This window comes from Podarcis raffonei, chromosome 2 (genome assembly GCF_027172205.1).
Source record: "Podarcis raffonei isolate rPodRaf1 chromosome 2, rPodRaf1.pri, whole genome shotgun sequence".
NCBI classification, from domain to species: Eukaryota; Metazoa; Chordata; class Lepidosauria; order Squamata; family Lacertidae; genus Podarcis; species Podarcis raffonei.
The window spans coordinates 29,389,738-29,417,424 of NC_070603.1; the positions used below are offsets into that span (position 1 = coordinate 29,389,738).

At 46.9% G+C, this 27,687-nt stretch overlaps 1 protein-coding gene and 1 long non-coding RNA gene across 13 annotated transcripts in view; one reads left to right on the plus strand and one right to left on the minus strand.

Annotated features, from left to right (window-relative positions):
• BAHCC1 (BAH domain and coiled-coil containing 1) overlaps positions 1 to 6,306 on the plus strand; it is a 128,767-nt gene extending 122,461 nt beyond the window's left edge. For 11 of the 12 annotated variants that reach the window (XM_053375477.1, XM_053375476.1, XM_053375478.1 and 8 more), the window contains 3 exons: positions 1,717 to 2,795; positions 4,061 to 4,297; positions 5,377 to 6,306. In XM_053375477.1, the coding sequence (XP_053231452.1) occupies positions 1,717 to 2,795; positions 4,061 to 4,297; positions 5,377 to 5,583 (1,523 nt within the window). In that variant the 3' untranslated portion in view covers positions 5,584 to 6,306. The remainder of the gene's footprint in view (positions 1 to 1,716; positions 2,796 to 4,060; positions 4,298 to 5,376) is intronic. The other variant, XR_008328762.1, reaches the window with a different exon arrangement.
• LOC128407305 (uncharacterized) lies at positions 372 to 27,527 on the minus strand. The gene is made up of 3 exons (XR_008328764.1): positions 27,035 to 27,527; positions 20,208 to 20,254; positions 372 to 552 (listed from the first exon to the last, which is right to left on the minus strand). It is a non-coding gene; the product is annotated as an uncharacterized LOC128407305 (long non-coding RNA).
• Between the last annotated feature and the right edge of the window lie 160 nt (positions 27,528 to 27,687).

Below are 27,687 nucleotides of genomic sequence, written 5' to 3' on the forward strand. Positions count from 1 at the left end.
AGAAAGGCGCTCAAAGGTCCTGTTTTATCCTCACACAAAACCCTGTGAGAGGGATTAGGCGGAGAGGGTGACTTGCCCCAGGGCTACCCAGTAAAACTTTGCAGCAGAACAGAAACTTCCTTTTTATCTGTACATTGTTACACACAAGGCAGTTTACAAGCCATAGAAATGATAAAATATGCAACAAAGATCACACGTCCTATAAACAATCTGATCCAATGCAAATCATAATGAAAAATATGACTAAAAATAAGCGGCTTAATGCAATAGTCAATAATCTGTTTCAAATACAACACTGCACAATAAAATGAACCCTTAACGTATCAGCAAATAATAATCAAACAAAAAATCACACCTCAAAAACCACAACAAATCATTACTGGACTGTAATCAATAAAAATAACAGCAAAGTCACAATGCATAAAACGCCACAGATCATGTTAAAAAAAAGATATACTGAGCAGCAAAGTCACATAGCTTATAAAATTACAAAATATAGCTGGTTCCTTGCTCCAGGTCCATTATGTAATCCAGAAGTACTTGGACCCCTACCTGCAAAAAAAGAAGCCCATCTGAGTTATGGAAAGAGCAGTGCGTAAACATCAAAATGAAGAAGCACCATAAAAGATGGGCCAGGGTTCATGAACCCTGACAAAGCGTTGATGGACATCAGTTGGGGATGGAACACCAGGAAAGGGAGATAGACCAAGATATAATAGAGTTATAAACAAAACCCTGTGAACTCTGAGCTCTGTACCAAACATTTTACTCTTCTTTAGACTGCAATTGCCCCACTATTCAAAGAACCACCACCACCACCATCGCTGCTGCTTCAGTTGCCTTCTCCCCTCAGTCCCCCCTCCATTTCATTCCTCCTCAGGAGATCCCAGCCAATCAGGGACAATATACTCCAAGGGACAATGTAATTATGTGCCTATATATTGATGTCACTAAGGGCAAAAAGAAGTGAGGTCAGTGCATCCTACACTGGACACATGGGAGATCCTAACAAGCAGGGCCCTTCTTTTGGCTTCACTCTGCCTCTCAGCATTTCTTCTGCCAAATGAGAATGGTTTGCAAGTCAAGGGCTGCTGGTGGGCTGTGTCATGGATTCCTGGGGAGGGAGAAGTGAATGAACAGTGAGAGCTGCTACTTCCTGCCTTTTGCCATTCTGCAGAAATACTTTGACAGTGTCCTAGTCAGACACATGCAGCATCTGTGGCGCTCATCTAACTGTGATTGCTACCTATTTAGTATCTACTTTTTTAAACACCCATTTCATTCCCCATCCCTTTCTGGACGTTTTTGTTTTTTTTGTTTTGTTTTTTTGTTAGCATACATAAGAGGATACAGTGGACCCTCTGGATACGAATTTAATTTGTTCCGGGGGTCCATGCGCACCCCAAAAAATCCGTATCTAGAGGCGCTGCTTCTGTGCATGCACGCGGCGCAATAGTGTGCTTCTGCGCATGCACCAAAACCCAAAAAAATACTTCCGGGTTTGCCACTTTCACAACCCGAAGTTTACGTTACTCAAGAGTGACGTAACCTGAGGGTCTACTGTAGTCCTTATCGGCTCAACCCATCTGACCAGGCCCCGGCAAGAATAAATGAAAGCAGTTGCACGGGGGAAGGACATAGGAAGATTAAACATAGTTTCTTAGCGCAGTTGGCAGCCCCCACCAGTATTTCTCTGACCCTGTCCTTTCCTACCAGGTAAATCTGACCTACTGCACCCAAGTTCAAAAGCCCTGCCTGGAGATCACTTCCTGGGCCGCCGTGCCAGCCCTCTGCTGAGCTGGTCAGCTGTGGCTCAGAACAAGCGCAAGACCTCCAGCAAGAGCACAGCGATGCGGCAGAACCTCTTCCAGCTCAACGGCAGCAGCAAGAAGCTGCGGACCAAGGAGGTGCTTTTCCCTGTGCACAGCGTGGCTGCCCCCATTTTTGGCAACGGCTTTGGCTCAGACTCGTTCAGCCGCATTGCCAACTCCTACTCAGCTTTTGGAAGCGCCGGCCTAGTTCTGCCGTGCACCCAGAAGCTTTTGCGTGCCAAGAAGGCCGAGCGGTTGGATGTCGAGATGGGCAAGGGAGGGCGCCGGAAAATGGGTGGCGAGTACCTGGTCAAGCTGGACCACGAGGGCGTGACGTCACCCAAGAACAAAAACTGCAAGGCCTTGCTGATGAACGACAAGGACTTTGGCTCGCTGCCCGGCCACGGCTATGCTCACCCGGCCTTGGGGATCAAGAAGAAGAGCACATCGCTGCCCATGGGGCTGGCGCTGCGCAAGTACACGGGTCAAACGGAGTACGGTCTGCACTGCGACAGCGACTGTCACAGCTCCTACTCAGACATGGATGAAGATGAGGTGGACGACCTGAGAGGAAGTGTCCCCTCCCGCTTCCTGACACGTCTTTCCGTCTCCTCGTCGTCCTCCGGATCGTCCACCTCCTCCAGCTCGGGCTCGGGCTCCACGTCCAGCCTCTGCTCATCCGACAATGACTCGTCCTATAGTTCCGACGACGAGGACTCGACCTTGCTTGTGCAGACCTGCCTGACGCACCCTGTCCCAGCCCTGCTGGCCCAGTCCGAAGCCCTACGCTCCAAGGGCAGCACCCTGCAGAGGTGCTTTGGCGCTGGGGCCAAGGGCAAGCTCAGGCGCAAGGAGGCCCTGAGCTTCTCCAAAGCCAAAGAGTTCTCCCGCCGGCAGAGGCTGCCCTCGGTGGAAAACCGGCCAAAGATCTCTGCTTTCCTGCCAGCACGCCAGCTCTGGAAGTGGTCTGGGAATCCCACTCAGGTATGGGAAATGGATGCCAGTCCATCGGAGCTTTTTAGAACATTGCTCATGTTCTCATATATAAAATAAAATATTCTATGCCATATGGTGCGATTGTACTATAGTATGCAAATTAAGGGAAATGGTTTTGAATCTGCTTTGTCTGGTTGTTAAAACTGTATCAATGGGGTTTTGTTTTGGCAAGAGCTATTGTGACAGAGCTGGAAGGAAATGGTAGGAGGAAGCGGTTCATAAGTCTTTCTGTGCCTTTCAACAGGAGGATAGGCTAAACTTGGGAGGCTTCCTTCTCCACTCTTCATACTGCCTTCCTGTAACTGACCTGGCGGAAAGACCCAAGTTCCCTTTCTCTCTCTTTTTTTTTTTTTTTTGGTGATAAAAGAACCATGAATTCCTGTTTTTACACTTCAGCCTCAGGTTAATCAATTAGGATGCTTGGGCTGCCCATCTCGGGCACACTTTGCTCAGAAGTACATCCAAGTGAACCCTTAACCCCATAGACAGGCTCAGAACTGGGCTGCAAAACAGGCTTTGGGGCTTTCCTGAGCCCCACAAAGATTATACTGGCGCTCGCTGCTGTGTATCGGCAGTCACCGAATCCTCCAGGTTGGCAAGGGATCACTGTCTTTACTAACTGGCATCCAGTTGTCCCAGATACTTCACACAGGAAATCTGCAATAGCAGCCAATTTTTTGTAAGCGCTTCTGCATTTGTGGGAACACGGCCGAGGTTTCATAGCGGCTAGCGGCCTCCTGCGAGTGGCTGGTGGGAGCCAGTTTTCTCCTGAGGCGTGGGCTGGGTCTGCATTTAACCTCTGGTGGGTACAGTGGGAACGAGCTGCTTCTCTTCCATGCACTCGGTAATCTTGCTCCCTGTGAGGCACCAGCCATGTTCTGTGTGTCTTGTCCCTAGGCTGCGTTCCATGTCAATATGGCCCTTCTGGGCACCCGTACCTCGCAGGACATAAAAACATGCCCGACAACCCCATTTGGGTTTTTTGGTTGATTAGCCTCTCCCAGGGATTCTTGCTAAAGCCAAGCTTGCTTTTGATCCAGAGTGGGCCCCTCACTTACGCTCCGTTGCTACAGGCTGCGGAGGGCATCTTCTGCTGTTGACACGCAGGGCTTTGTTTCCGTGGCAACAGTCAGAATCCCGTAGGTGGCAGAACCCCACCAGGGCCTGTAGGAAGGCAGGGTGGTGGTGGGGACCCTATGCGAGACGCAGGCCCCTGTTTACTGTGCCTTAGCATGCTCTGCCCTTCCCTGCAGCGTCGTGGCATGAAGGGGAAAGCACGGAAATTGTTCTACAAGGCAATTGTACGGGGCAAGGAGACTCTGCGCATCGGTGACTGTGCTGTCTTCCTGTCAGCCGGGCGACCCCATCTGCCATACATCGGCCGCATCGAGAGCATGTGGGAATCCTGGGGCAGCAACATGGTTGTCAAAGTAAAGTGGTTCTACCATCCTGAGGAGACCAAGCTGGGCAAGAGGCATAGCGATGGCAAGGTGAGAGGCCAGAAAGTGCCGGAAGCGAACTTTGGGAGCGAGAGTTAGGTGGGGGGAAGGAGGGTGAGGCAGGCACAGGGTGTGGCTGAACTAGTACTGCCTGGGATGGCTCAGTTGGTAAGAGTGTAAAAACTCTTGATCTCGGGGCCGTGGGTTCGAGCCCCATGTTGGGCAAAAGATAGTTGCATTGCAGAGGGTTCTGGTTATATGACACTTGTGGCCCCTGCCAACTCTACAGTTATACGAAGCAACACAAAGCATGCTCTGAACTAAAGTAAGGATGGGCTGCTGGTAGTTTGGGATCCAGTGGGAGATCACCTGCTATCCCATGTGCAGCCAGGAGTGGAGGGCCGGCAAGCTCTGGGGAAGCTGGTTGAACTTGCCCCATACCTTGGTTCTCAGATGGCTTAGGTGTCGAAGAAATTGGCTCCCGAACGCCACAAACCCAGAAGTGTTCTGGTTTGCGGACATTTTTCGGAAGCCAAACATCTGATGCGGCTTCTGCTTAAGTGCAGGAAGCTCCTGCAGCCAATCGGAAGCCGCACCTTGGTTTTCAAACAGTTTCAGGAGTTGAATGAACTACTGGAACGGATTACAGTGGACGCTCGGGTTGCAAACGTGATCCATGTGAGAGGCACGTTCACAACCCGCAGCACCGCACCTGTGCACGTGCGGGTTGCAATTCACGGCTTCTGTGCATGCACAGAAGCCGAAACCCGGAAGTAACCCATTCCGGTACTTCCGCATTTCGGCACGTCCGTATCCCAAAAACACGCAACCTGAAGCATCTGTAACCCGAGGTATGACTGTATGTTCGAGAACCAAGGTAGCACTGTAATCTAATTCGCTAATGCTACCACACTGGGAGGGAGATTTCTGGAATGTGTGCACCCCAGCTTTCTATATCTCTTGTTGCTTGGAGCTGAAAAGTGATTGAATTCCCACAATGTCGGGTGCTTGCAGACTGGCAAACAACAATTCTTGCAGAGGACTTGGTCCTGGGGTCCGCACATTGGCCCTTTTGTTTGCAAAAAACACAAGGCTGGGGTGCAATATTTTGACATGTGGCCTTCTTGCAGAACGCGCTGTACCAGTCGTGCCATGAGGACGAGAATGACGTCCAAACCATCTCGCACAAATGCCAGGTGGTAGAACGTGAACACTACGAGCAGCTGACGCGCAGCAAGAAATACCAGGACCGTCAAGACCTCTACTACCTGGCAGGGAGCTACGACCCCACCACAGGCCGGCTCGTGACTGCAGACGGCGTGCCCATCTTATGCTGAGACTGCGGGATGCAACCACTGCTCCAGGGCCGGAAAACGGCTGGCGGGGTGGGGGTGTGGATAGGAGGGCCAAGGGACAGTGGCAAGGGGGCCCGTCTCCTCTCACCGTTTCCTGCCGGTTGGATGCAAGGCCCTGAAATATGCAAGGTTCCCGGCTTTGCCATGCCCCGGGGTTGCAGGCTGATCCCGGCTCCCCACACGGCTCTGTACAGATTTGAATCCAAGCCATACTTTCCCTAGTACCTCTGACTGTTTGCCGCAGGCCAAACACAAATCAGGTTACCGCTCTATTTATTTTGTGTGTAAATAGTGTATTTCTGACGGGAAGTTTTATGGAAAAAGAAGCAAACGAGACAAAAAAAAAAAAAAAGAGGCAGGTTTTACGGGGGTGGGAGGGTAAGGGGGCTATTTGATGGGTTTTATTTTGTGTTCGATGCACTGTTTTCCCTCCAGCTTAGCTGGGGGCGCGGATGCCAGGCAAGCGTGTAAATACAGAAGGGGGCACTTGAAGGCCGCAGCAGCGCAGGCTCCGAAAGGCCACGCTGACCTCACAAGACTGTGTATTATAGACTCCCCTCACCCGTCCCCTCCTACCCTTTTTTATTATTATTATTAATTATTATTATTATTATTGTTATTCTAATGATAATTATTCTGACAATGTCTGCGGATGTTAATATGCTCCTGTTAAAGAGAAGATTATATATATTATTATAAAATCAGGATCTAGTATTCTGGTCTCTGTATCTCGGGGTCGGGGATATTCCTAGCTTTGGTTTAGGTCCATAGCTTAGCTGTAAAGCAACACACGCCTTGCAAGGAAAAGATCCAATGTCCATTCCTTGGCATCTCCAGCTAAGGCTGGGGAAACTTCATCAGAATCCCTGGCTATCTGTTCTACATGCAGCTGCTGGGTGACCTTGGGCTTGTCACACTTCTCTGAAGTCTCTCAGCCCCACTCACCTCACAGAGTGTTTGTTGTGGGGGAGGAAGGGAAAGGAGATTGTTAGCCGCTTTGAGATTCCTTCGGGTAGTGATAAAGTGGAATATCAAATCCAAACTCTTCTTTATCAGTGTAGTCCAAACTGAGCTAGATAAACCAACGATCTTACTCGGTACTGTATAAGACAGCTTACCTGTGACTTCTTTGGACACTTGACCCTTTCACATAAGGTATAAATTCATTAAAGGAGCTTTGTGTGCAAGCCCCGCTGCAATGAATGGATGGGACAGGCCCATCACATGCATCCACTCATGGGCAAATCTCATTCTTTTCCATGGGACTTGTACAACGGATGCAGGTACCTAATTTATTACAACGTTTAGCAGAAGCTGTCACTCTCATGGGAGCTGAATGTACTTTGGCTTATGCCTACCTGCACAGATCTATAGATATTATCGAGTTGACATGTTCCTGTTTGAGCAGTCCTTGCAACAGACACTTTGGGTTAGAGAACAAACGGCAATTGCGATATTTCAGTAATCTTACATGAAATTATAAAGGCAACATTCCGCCAGAAAATAATTAAGAGAGAACCCCTCCAACCAAAGTAGCTGGACTGTATACTAGCAGATGAATTTTACACAGCCCGGAGAAAATAAGTTTTATGGCTGCTGCTTGCAATATGGGATAGGCTAGATATCCGGCTGCATCCCACCAGTTCTGTGACAGATGCTTGACAACCTTTTTTTTTTTGCAGTCCAAGGAGAGATCCAAAAAAAGAGAGGTAAACTGAGCTCCTGGGGGGACTGCTAATGTAGCTATGTCTATATTTTCAATGTGTTCTTTTCAGTGCAGTGAGTTCACATGTCACGCATCGGGATCATGGGATAAGGAGGGTCAGGAGCCAGAGCTTTGTATAGATCTTCTGCTAGACTTAAGCTTCCAGTTATTCTGCAAACGATCCTGTGCAAGTTGTCTCCATAAGTGGAGGGCATAGAGCCTGCACCAAGTCCTACATAGAGCTTTGGAAGAAGCTGTGCATGTGAAATAGATTTGCTGCAGCAGCCATGTCCTCCCTCCCAAGTTTTACTCATTTCTGGCTGGACAAGAGGCAACCAATAATCTCCAGAGCAAATCTGTATTTTAGAAGATCACATAATTTATGTGCTTTCTGGATCATCCTGGCTACTCAAGAACCTTCATCGTTCTCTATTCTCCATGGCATGCTTGCCACCTTAGATGGCAAGAGAAGAACTGAGGAAAAAATAGTTCAAACTGTAACTTTCTGGGCTTTTTTCCCCAAGGGGGGCAGATATTGGGCTCAGAAATATATGACCAACGCCAGTTCTAGACATTTGGGGGTTTATTTTTCCACATCAGGGTTTACAGACAGATTACCTAACTCGCCCATTGGTTTCAGGAGAGCCTTACCGCTGCTATTTTACAGTAGGTGTGTAATCATTTTGGAATAAATGAAAAACTGAGCTAAACAGAGCTCCGTGGGTTGAATTCCATTACTGTATTACTAAAAGGCACAGAAGATCAAATCACTATTTCTGGGGGAGGGGGGTGTCTCTAGTGACAGTGGCAGCAAAGCTCTCTTTTCTTTTTATGGCTGTCTATGGCCACCATCCATATATTTACTTACCATGCCCCAGAAACTGCAGTATCCCTTGACTTTGTGAGGAACCAATGGTTGCCATCTCAAAAAATAAAATAAAAATAGTGGCATGAGTCACTTTTAACCCTCCAGCACAGCAGAATAATGCAACATCTGGGACATGGTGAGAAAATAAAATGGCTACCTGTAGAAGCTCTGCTAAAGATAGGCACAGCTCAGGAAAGTTACCAAGTCCAAGAGAATGCCTGCATGGTTAATGAGCAGAGTTAAGGAAGCTATTGAAGATATAAGAAGGGGTCCTTCAGAAAACTGAAGTCTTGCCCAAATGAAAACAAAATTGGGCCTATGAAATGCAAGTGACAGGAATTAAGAAAATGAATTTGAGGGGCCTGTCACTAAAAACTTTAAAAGTATCAATTTAAGGAATATTTACAATATAATTCTTGGGTAGGGAGGCAAGCTGGACCATTGAATGACAAGGAAGCGAAAGGTATGCTAAAGGAGAGAACACAGATTGCATAACAGGTGAGTGAATTCCTTGCTTTCCTACCTGAATTCCTACCTTAGTTCTTCAAACTTCCAGAAATTGTAAATTCAGGCATGGATATCTGCCCTGCGTATCTCACAGTAAAGATGAACAGTGGTGAGAAGAGATGAAGTTCCAGGCTTATTTACAAATTAAACATTTTAACAAATCACCAGTCCCAGATGGTATTCCATCAAGAGTTCTAAAAATGTGAAAGTGCTGATCTTCTAACAAAAAATACCTAGCTTGTCTCCAGGAACAGCATTCATATCTGAATACTGGAAAGTGGCCAACATAACATCCATTTTTAAAAGGATCCAGGGGGATCCAGAAAATTACAGGCCTGTTAGCTTAATGTCTGTTCCGGGTAAATTGATGGAAAGCATTATTAAAGATAAAATTATCAAGCATACTAAAGAACGAGTATTTCTGAAAGAAAAACCAACATGGCTTCTGCAAAGGTAAGTCCTGTCTTACTGAAGTTTTGGACTTGTTCTTTGAGAGTTTCAATAAGCATGTGGACAGGGGTGACCCAATACACATTATGTACTTGAACATTTGATAAAAGTTCCTCATTGAAAACATCTGAATAAACTTATTGGGATAATAAGACAGGTCCTCTTATGGATTGGTAAACTAAAGAACAGAAGTATTTATCAGTGGCTCACAGTCGTGATGGCTATATATGACCTGCAGGAACAGAGGCAATATGCTGGGCAGTACAAGAGGGCAAGTGCGATTCCAGTCGCATCCTGCTTGTGAGTCCCTCTGATGGGCCACTGGGAACAGTGCTGAGCCACACGGTCCTCTGGTCTGAGCCAGCTGGGCTGCCATTATCTTTTGAAGCATCCACTGTGGGCAATGGCCAAAAATAACTACTGAGAAAGGGGGAGAGCCAGGGAGACAAATGCAGCAAAACAAATGGAGTAAACAAGGCAAAAGTTCTCCCGTCCCTTTTGTGCAAATGGTACATGGCCTCTGTCTCCACTATATAACAAACTCCACAGAAATAAGGCTTAACCTCTTCTCAACCGCATGCAAACAGGTTCCTAAAGACACTTGAGTATTGGACCAAAATAGATGGGATGTGGAAAATCCATGGTGGGATCCTGATTTAAATAAACAACAACAACTTTAAAACTGCTCTGCTAACAGAATCTGAGCACCCAGCAGCTTGTGCATTGAAGGAGATGGCGTTTTAATTTTTTACTCCACTCTCACTTCCCTGATCTAAATTCCTCCACCACCAGGTTGACATTAACTTTGTGTAGGCAGGGTGAGTGGGTGTGAATCGCAGATACAGTACAGTTTGAGATAAGCAGATTAGATGAGGAAAAGAGCTCGAGGGGAGGGTTAAACACACACAGTGCATTGATGCTCTGATCAAAACTTCAGATCCCTGCATCTGCTTTGAAATGTAAAAACAATTAAAGCAACCTGATCACAAGTTTTCCGTGCCCTGTTTGGTTCCAGACTGATCCAACCGCCCTTCGGAAGAACTTTATTCCTGGCTCCCCTGAAATCTCCATGTAGTAGAATTGTCCTGTTCAGTAAATCTGTTTACCCCTCCGAATTTCTGCTTGCTATACAGCTGTTAACAACGTGCAGGAGACCCAGGAAAAAGGAGGGCAGGGCTGAACCCTCTTCTCTCTTGTAGATGCTGTATGGCCACGCTTCAGGTACAGCATTCACTTTCACGTTCCTGCTGATGCTAGGAAAACTCCCTCACAGTCAATGCAATGGATGATTAAGGCTGCAGTGATTAAGGTTTCAGTCCTAGGACACCTGTAAGTCCCATTAAATACGGTGGTGCATATACTTCTCAGCAAACTGGCATAGGGTGCAGCAGAAAGAGGAGGAGACCAGCTGCCTGACTGATTTTGGCAGTGCCCCAAGTAGGGCTTGAACAGCTGTGCGATAAGCAAAGATTCGGGAGAGAAAAGCGGAATTTTTGTTCGACAATATTTTTTTGCATTATTATTTATCCTGCTTTTCTAAAAAGGCATTTAAAACAGTTTGCAGGGGAATTAATTTTTTTAAAAAAATTTGATTAAAAATAATGCACAACACTAAAATAGCAGCATTTATAAATCAAATGAGTTGAAAACAGCCAAGCTTAAAACTCCTAAAAGCGCGATATTATTTGAAAATTAAAAGTCTGCAGAATTGTTGGGGTTTTTAAAAGTGTTCAATGGCTAAAAATAACTAAAAGGAAAAATAATGGGAAGCTTGCAGAGCTCCATAGGGAAGACATTCCATAACTTTGGGGCTGGCAACAAAAAGGCCCTGCCTCCTGAAATCATCTATCAGATGTATTGCAATGACCGTATGGAAAACATGTCATCTGATGCTGACCTTAATGCCCGGTCAGGTTCATATAATACGGGGGGTGGGGAACCTTAGGCCTAGAGAGCAAATGCAGCTGTCCAGGCCTCTCCATTGACCCCTCAGGATTTTCCCCAGGCTACATCCCTTGCTTCACACCATCATCAACTGCTTTTGCCTGGCTGGGATGTATTCTTGAACAATTGCTTGCTTAGATGGAAGATGAAGAGATGTGCATGTGAAAACGTCTTGCTTTTGTATGACCAGAATGCAGCCTGCTGTACAAAGGTAAGAGCTGCATATATTGCTCCAACAATATTTTTGCCTCTGGCCTTAGAAAATGTTCCTTGCCCCCGATATAGGAGCAAAGGGTTCTTGAGATAACCCAGTTCCATGCAGGTGTTAAAAGCACCAGAGGCCTGCAAAACACACACACAGAGACAATCCCGTGTCTGAAGGAGGACTTGGACACTGTAGTGGGTTGATTAATGTCAATCTAAGTTTGCCAGACTGCATTTTAGCTTTAAAACTAACCAACATACTTAAGTCTAATTAATGCACAAAGGGGTTAATAACAGAGCAAGCTGTCCTGCCAGACCTAGCAAGGTCACTTCCTCTTACCTCGGGAGGAAATGGGTAAGCAAGCCTATTGCTCAACCTCCTGTCAACCTGATAAGCTCAGCATATAAAGAGGCTTGAGCTGGTTGCTCCAGTTCAGATCGCATGGCTCTCACAAGCCACTTTTGAGTTCCCATACCAGTAATTTAGGAACTTTCACCACTGTAACTAAGCCAGGTTTTACTGCTTATGCAACCTTTTCTGAATGCTGTATGGAAAAACGTGAACCTTGGGAGAATTTGTAAGTAAGCCATTTTTAACTTCGCAAACATGGTCTTTTTCTATGCTAGGGGAAGAGGGAAGTTTTGGAATTCACAGGGGCATATTTTAAAGTCCAACAACCTATATTTACATGCTTAACTTTGCTGCATGTTTTGTGATTTTAAATCTCCGCTAGGGTTCTCTCACTAAAGGGTACTTGCCCCAAACTTGAATCTTGGCATCCAGGAATTCTCCTTTCTATATACTAATTTTTTCCTTGAACCAACAAACCAGAAAAATGCAGTTCTTCCATCTCTTCCTTCCTTGTTCCTTTGGTCTTCACACCTAGTCCACCTTTTCTGTGGCACTCTTGCTTGCTTATGGTAGCAGGCAGGCAGGAAGAAGATGCCCAAAAGGATCAGAGGAGGAACAGCCTAGAGAAGCTGCGCCTACAACTTAACTGAAGCTAAAGGATGAAATCTCAAAGTTTCCGCCAGTGCCACACTTCTGGGACTCCTCTGTTTCACTGACACATAAAGGCAGCCACAACACACACAGGTACAATGTCCCTCTCAGTCAACTTGATCCGGCAGAAGCATTGCCACATTTTGTGTACAATAGGGCTTTATTGCATTTAACAGCTGTATGAAAAACACCCAATAAAGGGGTGGGCGGGTCACAGGAGCAGAAGCCCCACTGCTGTATTACCATGATGTGGATAGCTTCTGATGTTGAATTTCTATCATGTGACTGTTAAGAAGTAGAAGAACCCTGCTTGGGAGTGGGGATCAGCTGGCAATCTTATTTCCAATGCACCGGGGAGGGTGGCAAGTCCCAGGCTGACAGAGCTGCTTGCTTCCTGTGGTGGCCATTTTTCTCTTGCAGGTGGGAGAGAGAGGAGGGCTTTTTGTACCCTCCCAGTATTGGCCAACCCTGGGAGATGAGGCTCCTCTTTCCTTGCAGATTTGGGCAAGTGGGTACACTTCTCAGCAGGTTCAAGCTACACAATACGCTCCGCGATCAAGACAAATGACACCTCCTGCCAGTGGTTGGAGGCCACAGAATAATGGCAGTCACAAGCCACTCTGATCAATAAAGTACATTTCATCAGGTTGGTGGCAATTAGTTTTTAATATTGCAAAGCAATCAGGAATGAGGCAGGCTTAATTATTCATGCAAGAAACACTGGCACCTGCCCCTAATAAGGCAAAAAGAGCTTGACACCAAGGACTTTGTCTGTTGTCCCCCACAGTCCCTGGCTGGCTTGGGAGATGCCAACCTAGGCTATTCTGCAGTAGAGTATACAGTATTATGTATGACCAAGGTCTCCTCCAGACAGCCTGTTTATTGAGCATGTATCCTGGTTTGATTATGCGGAGGTTAGACTATGCCCAGTCTTTACTGAGCATTCTGATCTGTTTGCAGGAATGTTATAAAACAATGAGCATTCATCTTTCAGGCTGCTTATATGTCTGGCTGCTGACTGTTTATTCAGCCCACACTTTTTAAAGTGTGTGTCTCTGTCACTTTCCCTAACTCTAAAACGTATTGGTGTGGGGTTTTGTTTTGTTTTTTGGTTTCTTTAAGTTTGTTGTGCCAGGCCTACAAAGCACTGCAATCCTCTTCAATTGAGTAAACCTAAATTCTGTGGATGCGCATGAATCTCTCCAACAAAATAGTGATCGTCTGAAGGCACATTTTGTGTGATCACACCTAGAAAGTGGGCCCATTTAACAATTCATTCTTACAGAGGCAGTTTCCACCCCTCAGAATTACAAAGGTACAGCTGCAGATAGCCTCCTGGGCTGTGTATACAACCTACAACCGCACCAAGCAGGTCACAATATTCAGCGTTCTAAGAATTTCTGCTTTCCTTGCGGGAGGTGGGTGGAAAGGAAGGGGGGGTTTGCCCACAAACTTTGAAAGTATGTGGGAAATACCTGGAGAAATCTCAGGTATGGAGGTGGGAACAGGGAGGCAGAGCAGTATTTGCAGTGATTGGAAGCTGCAGCTTCAGTACCTACCATGTTTCTTCTCCCTTCTGCGTAAGCAGAAGCAGATTAAAACTACACAGCATAATCACCTATTTGCTAATTAGAATTGCTAACAGTTTTACTAGCTCCTGCGCCTTGAACAGCAGCTCGATCCACAGACACTAGCAGATTATAGTGCCCCTCTGTGAAAAGCTTCTGCTCCTCACTTCAGTAGATCAAGTGGCTATTAAAGGCACACAAAGCAGGTTAGGCCTTTTTTCTTCTTTTTTACTATCATCTGGTAACCATGGCAAAAATGGAAACAAACACATACAGGTTAGAACTGCCCCCCCCAGCACACAATTGGGGTAACCAAGGACTAGAAATGTTAATATTTGTTCTTAAGAAGCTCAGGTACAGCCTAGACCAGGCATGGCCAAACTTAGCCCTCCAGCTGTTTTGGGACTACCATTCCCATCATCCCTGACCTCTGGTCCTGTTAGCTAGGGGTGATGGGAGTTGTAGTCCCAAAAAAGCAGGAGACCCAAGTTTGGCCATGCCTGGACCTAGACAAACCCTGTATTTTCAGCCAGTGGGCAACCTGAGGCTCAGGCCCCAAATATGTGACACACACACCCCTCCTCCAGGCTACTCTGTCCACTCCTATAGACATAGTCATAGTCATAGTCATCCCTTGTGACAGTCACTACACTAGGGTTACCAGACGTCCCCGGTTCCTGGGGACAGGCCCTGGATTTGCAAATCTGTCCCCGGGAAATGTGACAGTGGCAGCCTCAGCAGCCCCGAACCAGTCTGGTAGCACAGTTGGCTCTGGCTGGCTTCAGGAGTTGCTCACTGCCGGGGCGCCCACCATTTTTCCGTGCCGGAAGTCCCCATATGATGTGTCGTGTGCCATCTCCTGCCCCCTTCCCCCTTTGTATTGACTGATCAGGGGAAGCTCGGGAGTCGCAGGCGGGCGGCCGTTGCCCAGTTTTTTAAAAACTCTGTGCATTTATTTTTCACGAGGTGTGAAAGAAGGACTTTGCACCTTTATAGAATATGCATGTGTGCTTGGGCCCAGGGTCTTTTGCCTCACCATCTCCACTATTGACTCCCTGTTGCTACTCTGCTTTTTTTATTAAAAAAAAGTGTCCCCCGATTCATTGAAAAAAATCTGGTAACCATACACATTCTCACATGCTTTTGCCTTGCTGAAATCTATTCTTGAAATGCAGTCCTCCTACCTTTGGCTCGCTTGGTTGAGCAATGAAGAGATGCACACACCTCAGAAACCTCTTACTTTTGCAGGGCCTACGGCACAAAGTTTGCTCCATGGCCTCTCTTTGTCTCTGGCCCTGCTCCCTACTAGCAGATGGGCCCCAGGTAGGTCGTTCATGAAGGAGTTTGGCCCTCGGTCTTAAAAAAAATGGCCCATGCTTTCTGTTTCTGTTCAGCTGTTTGGAGGAGATCAAGAAGAGTGAAAAAACCCAAGAAGACTGCTCCAGCTGTGACTACCATCTCAATCTGCAAAGTCATTCATTCCAGCTGCTATAATTACACAACTTTGCCACTAAAAGAAACGCCATCCCTGTGCTCTCCCAGAGAGGAAAAGCACCTCACTTTGGTGCTTCAGTTCAGCTCATTTCCTCTCCATCCTCATGCTCTACTTACTTGTTGGTCCAAGAGTAATAGAGAAACCTCAGTATGTTGCTCAAAACAAAAAGGAATCTGGAAAGCAAGTTGGGGTAACTAGGGAAGGGAAGTATATTTTAAGTGCGCCCTGGGTAGCAGGTTTAAAACCAATTAACCCTCTAATTTTCAGAGAGTGGTGATTGCCTTTTTCCTGGCCTTCAGCACCTGCAAAATAGGCAGTCAAACAGGTGGAGGCCGCAATGAAGAAGAAAGGCTTCCCCACTCATTTTATTTGTCTTCTAGCTGCTGAAGGCACAAAGCCTTGCTAGGAAGCCACAACAGAGGTGTCAACTGTATTTATTCTGAATCTGTGTCATGATGCTGCTCTGGCAGAGTTGCCAGATTCAGACTCTGGGTGGGTTCCTGTTCCCTTAAGAGTCTCATAAAACAGATAGTGCTGCAGTAATGGGAGCTGCTGTGTGTGTAATAGTAAGGCCCATACCAGGTGAATTTTTAAAGCACATTTTAAAGCTTTCTCAAGGTCTGGGCTTGACAACTCCATGCACTTACAGTTTAAGAAGCCCATTAGCTCCAACAGAGGGAATTTTAATTGATCATCTGCACTGCTTATCAGCAAGCAATCCCTTTTGCAAGTAGCAGTTTAAATCCAGTTCAAAAGGGGAAAGTGTGAATTGGCCCTGGTAGTCAATTCTGTTAATCCGATTTGTTGGGAATGGAGGAGGAAGGAAGGAAAGCTGGGAGGTCCTACTTGCTGCTGATGGGCAAATCAATATATGTTGTCGTGGGGACAGAAGCAATGAAAGCTTTCCCAGGCACTGTTTGCAAGAACTATAGCAGGGTATTGTACGAAATTTCAGCTCAAGACTATGTCCCAACATATTAAAATGTTCCAAACTGCAGAATGTCACCAGGTTTTGCCTTGTCATTAAGGACAACTATAAGCAGTAAGCAGCAACTAGAACAATTGCATGGTCACCAGTACTATGGTTGTGGTGTCCCTCAGCTGTGTGAAAGAAACACTTGTGTGTACGTGTGTATTTAATAATCCATGTTCACACATATTTGAATGCTAGTAACTCTGATTGGGTCATAGTTTCCAGACATGTGTGTGAAAGTAAGGTAAAGGACCCATGGACAGTTAAGTCCAGTCAAAGGCGACTATGAGGTTGTGGTGCTCACCTCGCTTTCAGGCCGAGGGAGTCGGCGTTTGTCCACAGACAGCTTTCCAGGTAATACGGCCAGCATGACTAAACTGCTTCTGGCGCAACAGGACACTGTGACGGAAACCAGAGCGCACGGAAATGCCGTTTACCTTCCCGCCGCAGAGGTACCTATTTACTTGCACTGGCATGCTTTCGAACTGCTAGGTTGGCAGGAGCAGGGACAGAGCAATGGGAGCTCAGTCTTTCACAGGGATTCAAACTGCTGACCTTCTTATTGCAAAGCCCAAGAGGCTCAGTGGTTTAGACCACAGCGCCACCCGCGTATTGTAGTTTATGTATGAAAGTACATAAACTACAATACTATGGAAAACACTAGTGCAACACACTTTACGTGTACGAGTCATTGTTGTTGTCACGTAACAAAACTATTGCAAATCCACTAGGATTTTAAAGAATATAGAAGAAGGCAAGCAATTTTGGGAGGGGAGAGAATCATGTAACTTAAAATATATTATAGGTTGGTCAAAGGATTTATATCTTTTTGTCATCAAATGAGGGTGGTCTCTCCACTCTCCGGTGTGTTGTAAGTTTGGAACTATAAGAGAGGGTGTACTCACAAGTATGCAAAAAAGAATCCAGGACCTGCTGATCTTGAGATGCAAGAATTTGAGTGGCACCTGGAGGGAATTAGGCAGAAATGGCCCACCTCCTTGCAGACCTTTTGTAGAGCAAATTCTTGTGGTTAGCCAGCGCAATTGCTGCAAATTATACAAGCGGCATGGAGTTTGTTCCAGTGGGAGTGTGCAGTTGGCTCATGCAGAGCTAATCTGACACAGTGTGACTGTGTGTGTGTGTGTGTACATGAGCACACAAACCTTTCGTCTGGATTTTTCTCATGGCCTGGGGGACGAAAGAAAGCAGAGAAACTAGTTTTGGGGAGTCCTGGCTGAGACGCACTATCTCCTTTGTTGGCACAAACAAAATACTTCTGTGCATTCTGGGGCTGTCCATTTGCCGCTGAGCGGAAGGCACAGTTAAAGTAGAATGTAGGAACGTTTAAGAAGCGCTCAGCATAAGGTGGGGAGGCTCGTCCATGTGGATTTGATCTGAAAGGGTGGATGCAGTGAGAGCCCAGGTGAAAAGCATTATTGCTTATGAACGTGTTTTACAGTAGCAGCCAAATTTAGAAGCTTGAATGGGTCAGGCACAGAAACAGAAAGAGAGAGAGCCTGTCGCCCTCCAGATGTTGTGGGATTCCTTCCAGCATGGCCAACGGTCAAGGATGATGGGAGTTGTGGTACAGCAGCATCTGGAGAGCCGCAGTTTACCCATTCGTGCCGCACTACAAAGTGACACTTGCCTGTTATTAAAATCTGTCGAAGAGCAAAGTAGTGATGTCAGTTACAATGAGTTAGGCTGTATGGTGCCCGCTGGGTCCCTTCTAATTCCTGGACCCGGCAAAGGTTAAAATCTAACTGAGGATCCCATTGTTGAATTAGCCAGGCAAGGGCCACAATGGCCCCTAAGTACAGGAAAGGAAGTTGCTCTGTGGCAAAAGGGCAAATAGGTGGGCTCCCTCCATCACCTGGCTGGTAGTGAAGAGGACAACAGCGAGAGAGGATGTGTGTGAGCTGGGCTGGAAGCAGGTGGATGCCCTGAGAGCAACAGCCATGCTTTATTTCTGTTGAAACCCAAGGCTGTGGCTATGGGAAAAGCAAGCCCTCCACTGTAGGCTCAGGTTGTACATGTGTGTAAATGAACCATGTATCATAAAGATATCACAGCCTCCACTGCCCCTCATTCCAAGGAAACCAAAGCCTGAGAATTGGGCCTGGAACCTCTGGCGTCTCACACTGCTCAGAGGAGAGTGTCATGGAACAGAATGAACGACGAAGGCTCCCTTCTCCTTGTGTCACCTCTCAGACAGAGTACAGTCATACCTCATGTTACGTCCGCTTCATGTTACGTTCTTTCAGGTTACGTCCTGCGGCGACCCAGAAGTACTGGAAAGGGTTACTTCTGGGTTTCACCGCCCGCACATGCACATGGGAAATTGAGTTTAGTAGGTTCACCCAGGCACGGGTGTTGCTAGGATTTTGGTTAGCGGGGGCAGGCCTTTTGTTGGTGGGGGGAGCAGACCTCAGTTAGCTATGTATTTTTATTGATTTTTATTGATGGGGGGGCAGCTGCCCCTCCCTGCCCCCCTTGGCTACGGCCATGCACCCAGGTCTTCTGGGCTGCGCTCGAGGCATTTAAGCCGGCACACCAAATGGAAATCACACATACAGAGCAAATCTTACATGCCTACTCGGAAGTAGGCCCAACTACATTCAGTGTGACTTGGTTCCTGGCATGGGCGTAGCCAGGATTTATGTTGGGTGGTAGGGCATGACTCCTACCTGTCATCATCCTCTGTCTGGCTCCGTCTAGCAGATTCAGAATGAAATGTCTCAACAGCAGTTGTTTCAAATTACTTTTTAGACCCCAAACACTCAGAAAAATCTGTCTGAATCTGTCTACTTTTAGTATTTTTATTAATTTACTTTGATGAGGAGGGGACAGCTGGCCCCCAGCCCGGCTACGCCCATGGTCCCAGGTAATGAGTATCGGACTGCAGCCTTAACAAAGTCGACATGAAAGTGTCCTTTAACTCACAGCTCCCACTACTGTAGCTGCAGCTGCTTACAAGGGCCCTGCAGTGTTAGTGCTGCCATGGGACCTGCCCATGGGTAGAGACTTGAGGATAACAGCTTCCATTTTTAAAAAAATGAGCAATAAATGCAAGCCCCTATGTGCGGCAGTGCCCCCAAATGAGCTGTCAGTTACATCTGAAATTAACATTAGGAGGCTGGTGTCCTTGGCTTTTGGGCTAGGCCCTAGGGGACGCGGGTGGCGCTGTGGGTTAAACCACAGAGCCTAGGACTTGCCGATCAGAAGGTCGGCGGTTCAAATCCCCGCGACAGGGTGAGCGCCCGTTGCTTGGTCCCTGCTCCTGCCAACCTAGCAGTTCGAAAGCACGTCAAAGTGCAAGTAGATAAATAGGTACCGCTCCGGCGGGAAGGTAAATGGCGTTTCCGTGCGCTGCTCTGGTTCACCAGAAGCGGCTTAGTCATGCTGGCCAAGTGACCCGGAAGCTGTACGCCGGCTCCCTCAGCCAATAAAGCGAGATGAGCGCCGCAACCCCAGAGTCGGCCACACCTGACCTAATGGTCAGGGGTCCCCTTTACCTAGGGGTTGGAATATGCCATGATGTGGCAGGTGGAAGGTATTCCTCTTCAGGAGAGCGGGGGTAAAAGTTGTGAGGAAACTAGAGGTTTTCTGAATTTCCACAACAGTGTGAGCTTAATTAGATAACTACCTCCAGCAGCAGTGCTTGGGCAAAGTGTGCCCATGATGTCTATCCGAACTGTTTCTGAGTGATTATTGTCCCACAGCAAGACACAGCCAAAACGCTTCGCAAGATGAGACCAGAACGTGGATTAAGAGCAACAACTTTAGGCTGCTGTACACGGCTACTACAAATCCAACCACAGAATCCCCCAGCAGAGGAATAAGGATGAAAAAAGAGGTATTTGCCAAAACAAAAACAAAGACAACTTACCTTCATGTTCTTCCACAGTCACTCCAGGAACCAGAGACAATAACTTTCTAGAAAGAAAGAAAGAAAGAAAAATCTGTTTAAGTATCTTCCCTGCTGACTTGTTTGAAAAAGGCCAAGTCTATAGCCCCTCATGATTCCTTCCTCTTCCTATGAGAAAAAAAATGCATCCTTGTTTAAAAGGACAAAATATGCAGGGTGCTTTTCCTTTGTGATGTGGATTTTTCATTGCTCGTGCAAAGATTGCCCTCCTGTGCGGCAGAAGCTGGGATTCTGCATCTACCTCACCTGCCTCACCTTGGGCTGGCCGCAACTCCACAGATGCTGAACTACCTGTGAGGAAACTTTGCCAATCCCTTGAAAGAGCAGGAGATAAACTAGTTCTCCTCTGGGATGCCTGGAAACCAACAGACCCAAACACAGTCTTAAGACATGCACCCAGTAACAGGCACCATGACACTTCATGTGGCGGCACAATGTACATACATTTGCATCAGTAACACACAGGTATTCTAGCATGTGCATGTTTCTTTGGCTCATGGGTGTAGCCGTTGCCCTCATGCAACACTTTGTCTGAAGTCTGTACCAAAAAGGCACTTGTATGCACCATAATGGCAATAATGCCTTGGTGAGATCTTTTTTTATCCCTGACTTTGTATCCCCCAGTTCTGGCAACAGGACAAGAGCATAAAATTCTGGAGAGGCCAGTAAAAATTCTGGCTGGTGACAATCCTCCTAGTATCTGTGTCAGCAATTGGACTACTGCAGGGACCCAATTCCAGCTCTCATGCCAGCAACAATACGTGCGTGATTGATCCTCAAAGCTGTAGTCGCAGTGCAGTGGCTCATTGGATAGGACTATTTAAAAGGGGGGGAGCACTTGAATGTGTGCATTAGTGTTCCAGAAGAAGTGAGCAATGTCCTTGTTGCTTTTTCTTGCCTGTCCTTGAATGACTGTTATGTTCATGTTGTTTGCAGAACAGGTGCAACTAGGTGCAAATACAAGCAGAAACACTGGGGGATAGCCTTGGAGATTTTTCATGCCATTTGTTCTTCCAGGTAGGCCTACATGTGGGGCAGGCAGGTTAACTTGTACAGCTTGGAAGTCCTCTTAGATCCCGGCATATAGTCCTGATGGACAAATCGAAGGTGTGGATGACAACTCTGGGAGGAGAAGCAGCAGCTGTAGGAGAGAATAGCTGTAGCAACCTGGCTCATAACTGAAAAAGCTACCCTGCAAGTCCAGCATCCATAAAACTGAGTTAGAGTCTGTCTACACACTACCTGGAGCAGATCAAGCGGGCACATTTCAGTGTCCAGCACATTTTAGGAGCATAGGAAGGTTATTTGTGTGCCCAGCCTCAGTATTTCGTTTTCTGGCAGGCAACCGTTCTCCAGGATTCATGACAGATGAGTGCTTCCCATCAACTGATCCCTGATCTTTTTAACTGGAGACACTAGATAACCGGGACCTTTTGGATTCAAAGCAAGTACACTACCATAGAAAAAGGTTGAAGAATACCTGGACCAATGGTCTGCCTTGGAACAAAGTAGTTTCCCTATGTCCCTAGATAAAGTCCTTCCCATTTTCTTGGATATTCAGATACATGGGCAAATCAAAAGCCGCGTCTCCTCTGCAACACCCCAGAAGCACATCATTTTGAGTTGGGTGCAGAATGCAACCTCCTGAGAATATAATTTAATTTTAAGCAAGTTGGCAGTCCTCATGACTGAGAAGACACGCTTGATAGCTGATCCAAAGCTCAGCAGGGGAAGGTTTTCATCCCCGGTATAGTTCCTTCCCCTTCCCTATGTCTAGTGACAGAAGTAATTATGAAACTTACACAAATGTGGTATAAGCTGGCCTAATTTGCAGAATTATAAAAGTGCCATTCTTGGCATAGAAGGTGGAGTACCTTACTGCATAATTCTTATTCTGTTTCTTAGAACAGAATACAAACGTCCTGCCCACATCTGTTACAAAAGGACATGAAGTGCAGTGCCACGCAGGCCAGATTCTGTAGCATCCTTTGCCATGCCAAACAATACTCAGGTATTGGGGGGGGGTGTAGAGGGGATGCGCTTATGAGACTCCTCATTACAAGGTGGCTTGAGCAGAGCTAAGAGCTCCCTGGCTCTTGCATGTGATTCTCCGTCAGTTGGGACTCCAGGTTTAACCCTAACCATCAGGCCTGGGACAGAATCCATGGAATTTCATTTTAGCATATAATCTAATTGAGAAGTCCCAGGCTACAGCCCATCTGCGGTTTTATAGGGGCTGCTGGCGGTAAATTAGATCCATCCCCTTCTATTGGATGTGTTGTCATTTTTATGACTTTGGGGGTTATATAAATAGGAGAGTGGGGAGGGAGGGAGGCTCAGGCAGGCGGGCAGGCAAAGGACTAGTCCTGCAATTGCCAAACTCCCATCTCTCCCTTTTAGTGTTTGAAAATTCTGGCTAGTTTATAAAAATCTCACTCACTGTCAGTCTCTGGCGGAACACAATCCTTGTTGATGTGGAGAACAAGAGGCAACTTCAAACAGCTGTTGGCATGTGTCGGAAACAGATAAAGTGAAAAAAACAGAATGGAGTTCAGGGTGGGGTTCCGAGATCACAGGCCAAGCAGAGGAGGGAAAGAGGAATGTTTTAAATTATAGATAATTGTGTGTTGCATGTGCACGCTACACAGGCTTATGCATCTGCATATGGGTTCTAGCGAAGAGCCTGTATTAAACCTCTGCTCTCAATCCAGAGCACCTGCAGATATCCCCATTCACTTCAGTGGAGGAAGAAGCTTTATTTGTGGAACTGCCCTCCCTTTTGAAGTGACTTGGTAGTGGAGGAGCTCTGGGGGAGCATGGCAACCCACAGAGGCAGCCCCTGAGTTGGGGTATTTGTGTAGTAAAGGTAAAGGTAAAGGTACCCCTGCCCGTACGGGCCAGTCGTGTCCGACTCTAGGGTTGTGCACCCATCTCACTTAAGAGGCCGGGGGCCAGCGCTGTCCGGAGACACTTCCGGGTCACGTGGCCAGCGTGATGAAGCTGCTCTGGCGAGCCAGCACCAGCGCAGCACACGGAAACGCCGTTTACCTTCCCGCTAGAAAGCGGTCCCTATTTATCTACTTGCACTTAAGAGTGCTTTCGAAATGCTAGGTGGGCAGGAGCTGGGACCAGAAGACGGGAGCTCACCCTGCCGCGGGGATTCGAACCGCTGACCATGCGATCAGCAAGCCCTAGGCGCTGAGGTTTTACCCACAGCGCCACCCGCGTCCCGGGGTATTTATGTACTGCTGGGCAAGTCACGCAGTCCTCCTATGCAACACATGTCAAGAACACAGTAAATGCAATAGCCCTCCCCTGCTTCCTTTCTTCACACGCAGGGTCCTAGATGTAGCCTGGCACGTGCGGCCAATCTGGCACATGCAAACATACTTTAGGCATGCTGTCACTGGAAAACCCATTAAATCAGCAACACACCAGATCAAGGAGGAGGAACACATGTGGACCATACTGTCAACGTAGTGGTGACAGCTATTGACAAAGCACTTGGACTAGATAGCAATACAAAATTCCTTAAGGTGGAACCCTCTTATAGTACGAAACTGGAAAAGGAAATAATTCTTGCTTTGTTTTCTTTGCATACTTGTCTCTGTGCAATTTCCCTTATCTCCACAAAATATGGTTATGCACACCCCATTGCCAAGTGCTAAGGGATTTCAGGGGTGGCAACATATACCTCTGGTTTGATTTTGGGGGGTGGGGGCCAAAGGTCACTGGAGACTGTCATGTCTTTGTGACATATGGTTGTATTTACGCTTATACATCAGGTTGAGCAGAAGGCAGAAGGACTCACAGCATTAACACTATGGGGAAGTTCTACAGAGACTCATTAACCATTTTGCCCAAACCTGCAGAGAGTTCGGTCTTACCATCAGCTGGGTCAGGACATCGCCAACACTCCACGCATCAGCACTGATAACCACATTCTTGAGTTGGTAGACAATTTTGTCTACCTGGGCTCTACCATAACCAGCAACTTCTTCACCAAATGCAGAGCTGGATCTGGTATTGGCAAGGTAACTATGGCAATGGCTTGCCTCTCCAAAAGGGTATGGGAGAATGTGATGCTAACAACCAATACCAAGATGAAGGTCTACCAAGATTGTGTGTTGAGCACGCTACTTTATGGTAGTGAGTTGTAGGCAACTTGTACCCGCCAGGAGCGACATCTCAATGCCTTCCATATGCGCTGCATCAGGAAGGCTTTGGGCATCACATTGTAGGACAGAGTCTCAAACAAAGATGCTCTCTCCCAAGCCCACATTCCCAGCATGTTCACACTCCTAGATCAGCAACGACTACACTGGCTTGGTCATGGCCACAGAATGGAAAATGGCATGATCCCCAAGGATGTGCTCTGTGAGAGCTGGCTTCAGGCACCAGGCCCATTGCCAGAACAATTCTGCATTACAAAGATGTCTGAAACATGACATGAAGGCAAGCAACATTAACCCCGCCATGTAGGAATCCCTTGCAGATGACAGCAGCACCTGACCACAGGTTGTGTATCCACAGCAGCAACCAGAGGAACAATGACTCCTGGGAGAAGTGGAGAAAGAAGAAAAGCCATGGTACACCTGCATGAGCGCAACCGGGCACCTTCATCTGCCCCAGTTGCAACAAAACATGTCTCTCTCCCATATCAATCTCTACAGCCACAGCAGGCACCAAAACTCTCCAGTGGTTTGACTTCAATCCCAAAGGCACGCTCTTCATTGTTTCCTGAGATAGACGCATGCCAACAACAACCCGCATTTTACAAAGGTTGAATCTAGCTTTGTTTTCAGCTGGCTTCTTTATCTCTGTACACACCCAGCTGCTTCTATAGGCTCAGGCTGCAATCATATGCATGCTTGCTTAAAAGTAAATTAATTGAAATCAATTAGACTTACTTTGAGGGTGGTCAGTTACACATTACCGAAAAAGAAATCTGTATCACCACAAAAGAAGACATCAATTTGCATATTTAAATTTCTATAATTAGAAATTTCTATTATATAATTTCTGTATAATAGATTTTGCCATGGTGGGAAAGACACCAGATGTCTTGTGTGCCCATTTGGTCTGTTGACTAAGAACTGCTGATGTTCTCATTTTTACAGTTGCTTATAGGTAAATCAGACTTGGACTAGACAGCCTTCCCAAAGAGAGTGCTGTTCTCTGTAAAGTAGGACACACGGCCACCCTGCTTATTTCCAATAAAATATCTTTAGGACTGGTGTAGAGGGATGCATTCATGATCATTTTTGCTGAGGCCTATAATATAGTAATAATTTAACAATGACAACATTTCTTATAACCTGCCCATCTGACAAGATTGTTCCAGCCATATGGTGTCATCTGGTCAGAACCAGTAAATCTTTTGTAGAAGTTTACCAGAGTGTGAGACTTTGCCACACTGGTGTAACCTATGAAGCTCCTTCCCACCTGCATTCCCTGTGCCTTGGTGTGGCTTTGCCTTCTGTGTAATTGAAATCCTATGACAGAAGCACTCAATAATGGAGGCCTAATTCTGTGCCATTCCCAGAGCAGAGTTCCTCCTGTTCTAATCCAGCAGTGCCACAAGCACTTCCTGCCTGGGCCACATGTCCTGTCAGTGTCACAGATTGTCCACCTATATGTTAGAACATCTACTGTACATGTTGCCTTCTTGCTCCAGAGAATCATTAAATTCAAATCTGTCACAACAGAATGCCTGAGAGGTCCCTGGCCCACACAAAGGTCGGAATTCTTAGCAGATGAGGGGGAGACAATATAAATCAGGGATAGGCAACATAAGTCCCGTGGGCTGAATGCGGCCCAATCGCCTTCTCAATCCGGCCTGTGGACGGTCCGGGAATCAGCGTGTTTTTACATGAGTAGAATGTGTCCTTTTATTTAAAATGCACCTCTGGGTTATTTGTGGGGCATAGGAATTCGTTTATTTATTTTTTCTTCAAAATATAGTCGGACCCCGCACAAGGTCTGAGGGACGGTGGACTGGTCCACAGCTGAAAACGTTGCTGATCCCTGGTATAGATTCACCGCAAAGCCAGCTGAGAGCCAGTGTTGCACAGTGGTTAGAGCAGGGTTAGACAACATACTGCTTCCGCCCCGACATTATGGATTACAACTCCCATCATCCCTGATCATTGACCATACTGGTGGGAGTTGAAGTCCACTACATCTGCCGGGTTTAACATTGGCTACACCTGGCTACAGACTAGAATCTTGTGAGACCCAGGCTCAATCCCCATTCACCTATGAAGCTGAGGGAGGCCTCAGACCAGTTGCCATCTCTCTGTTCAACCTACTTCACACAATTGTTATGAGAATAAAATGGATGCAGGGAGAACTCTGTATGCTGCTCTAAATTCTCCGGAGGAAAGTTGGAATAATGTATTGTGGAAGCTGAAACCCTAACGTATCATCTCAAAGGGGCATTATAGCACTGAATTTTAGGGTAGCCAGATTATTTGATTCCAATTACTGTATTACAGTCCAGTTGAAAGTAAAGGATGCCCCTCCCAATATTTTTCCATTTCCAGAAGGGAAGTTGTGTGTTAAGTCTGTTGCAGCAAAAACAAAAACGTGTTATGGCTGGCACCTTAAAGTCTAACAAATATATTGCAGCAAAAACTTTGTGCTGAAGTGGAGTGTAGTCTGCGAAGGCTTATGCCATCCTAAATTTGTCAGTGTTTAATGAAGAGTCTTTGTTGCCCTAGGTGCCACGGTTGCCGTACATTCTGCTACCACATATTATTTGGTCGGTGGTGACGTGAGGGCCTTACCGTAGATAGAAGTGGCTTTTTCCCCTGGAAAGACAGAGCCTAGGGCTACCTTGGATGCTACGGCCTCCGTGACATCTCTTTGCAGGTATTTAGGGGGCTGCCTGCAGCTACTTGTGATGAGGCCAAGGCGCTCTTCACATGCGCAGAGGTCTCTTCCTTGACGACGACGAAGGGTCTCGTGGCAAGTGCGTTACAGCGCAATAAGCCGCCTTGGCCTCGAGTCCATTTTATCAACTGCACGAGCTGCTGCTAATGCCAAGGTTGCAGGTTCGACCACTGCATATTCCTTCCTTGCAATGGGGTCGGACTAGATGATCCTCGGGGGTCCCTCCCAATTCTATAATCTCTCTCTCTATATATATATATATACTGTATATATGAGCGTCGTTGTTTTTTGTGTCGCTTGCACACAGCGACGTGGCAGCGCCGCATTGGTTCGCCGCGGCGGCGACAACACACTTATCCCAGCGCGGTGACTCGCGACGAGAACGGCCACGCCGGGCTGCTCCGGAGGGGGCACCGAAACCAGCCAACCACCGCGGCCGTACAGCAAGATCCTCGGCGTCACGCGGGGTGGTTACCATGGCAACCCCGGCCTCTTGCCCCGCCCCGTCCACGACCAATCCTCCGGGGCCGGTCAGAGCGGTTCAAAA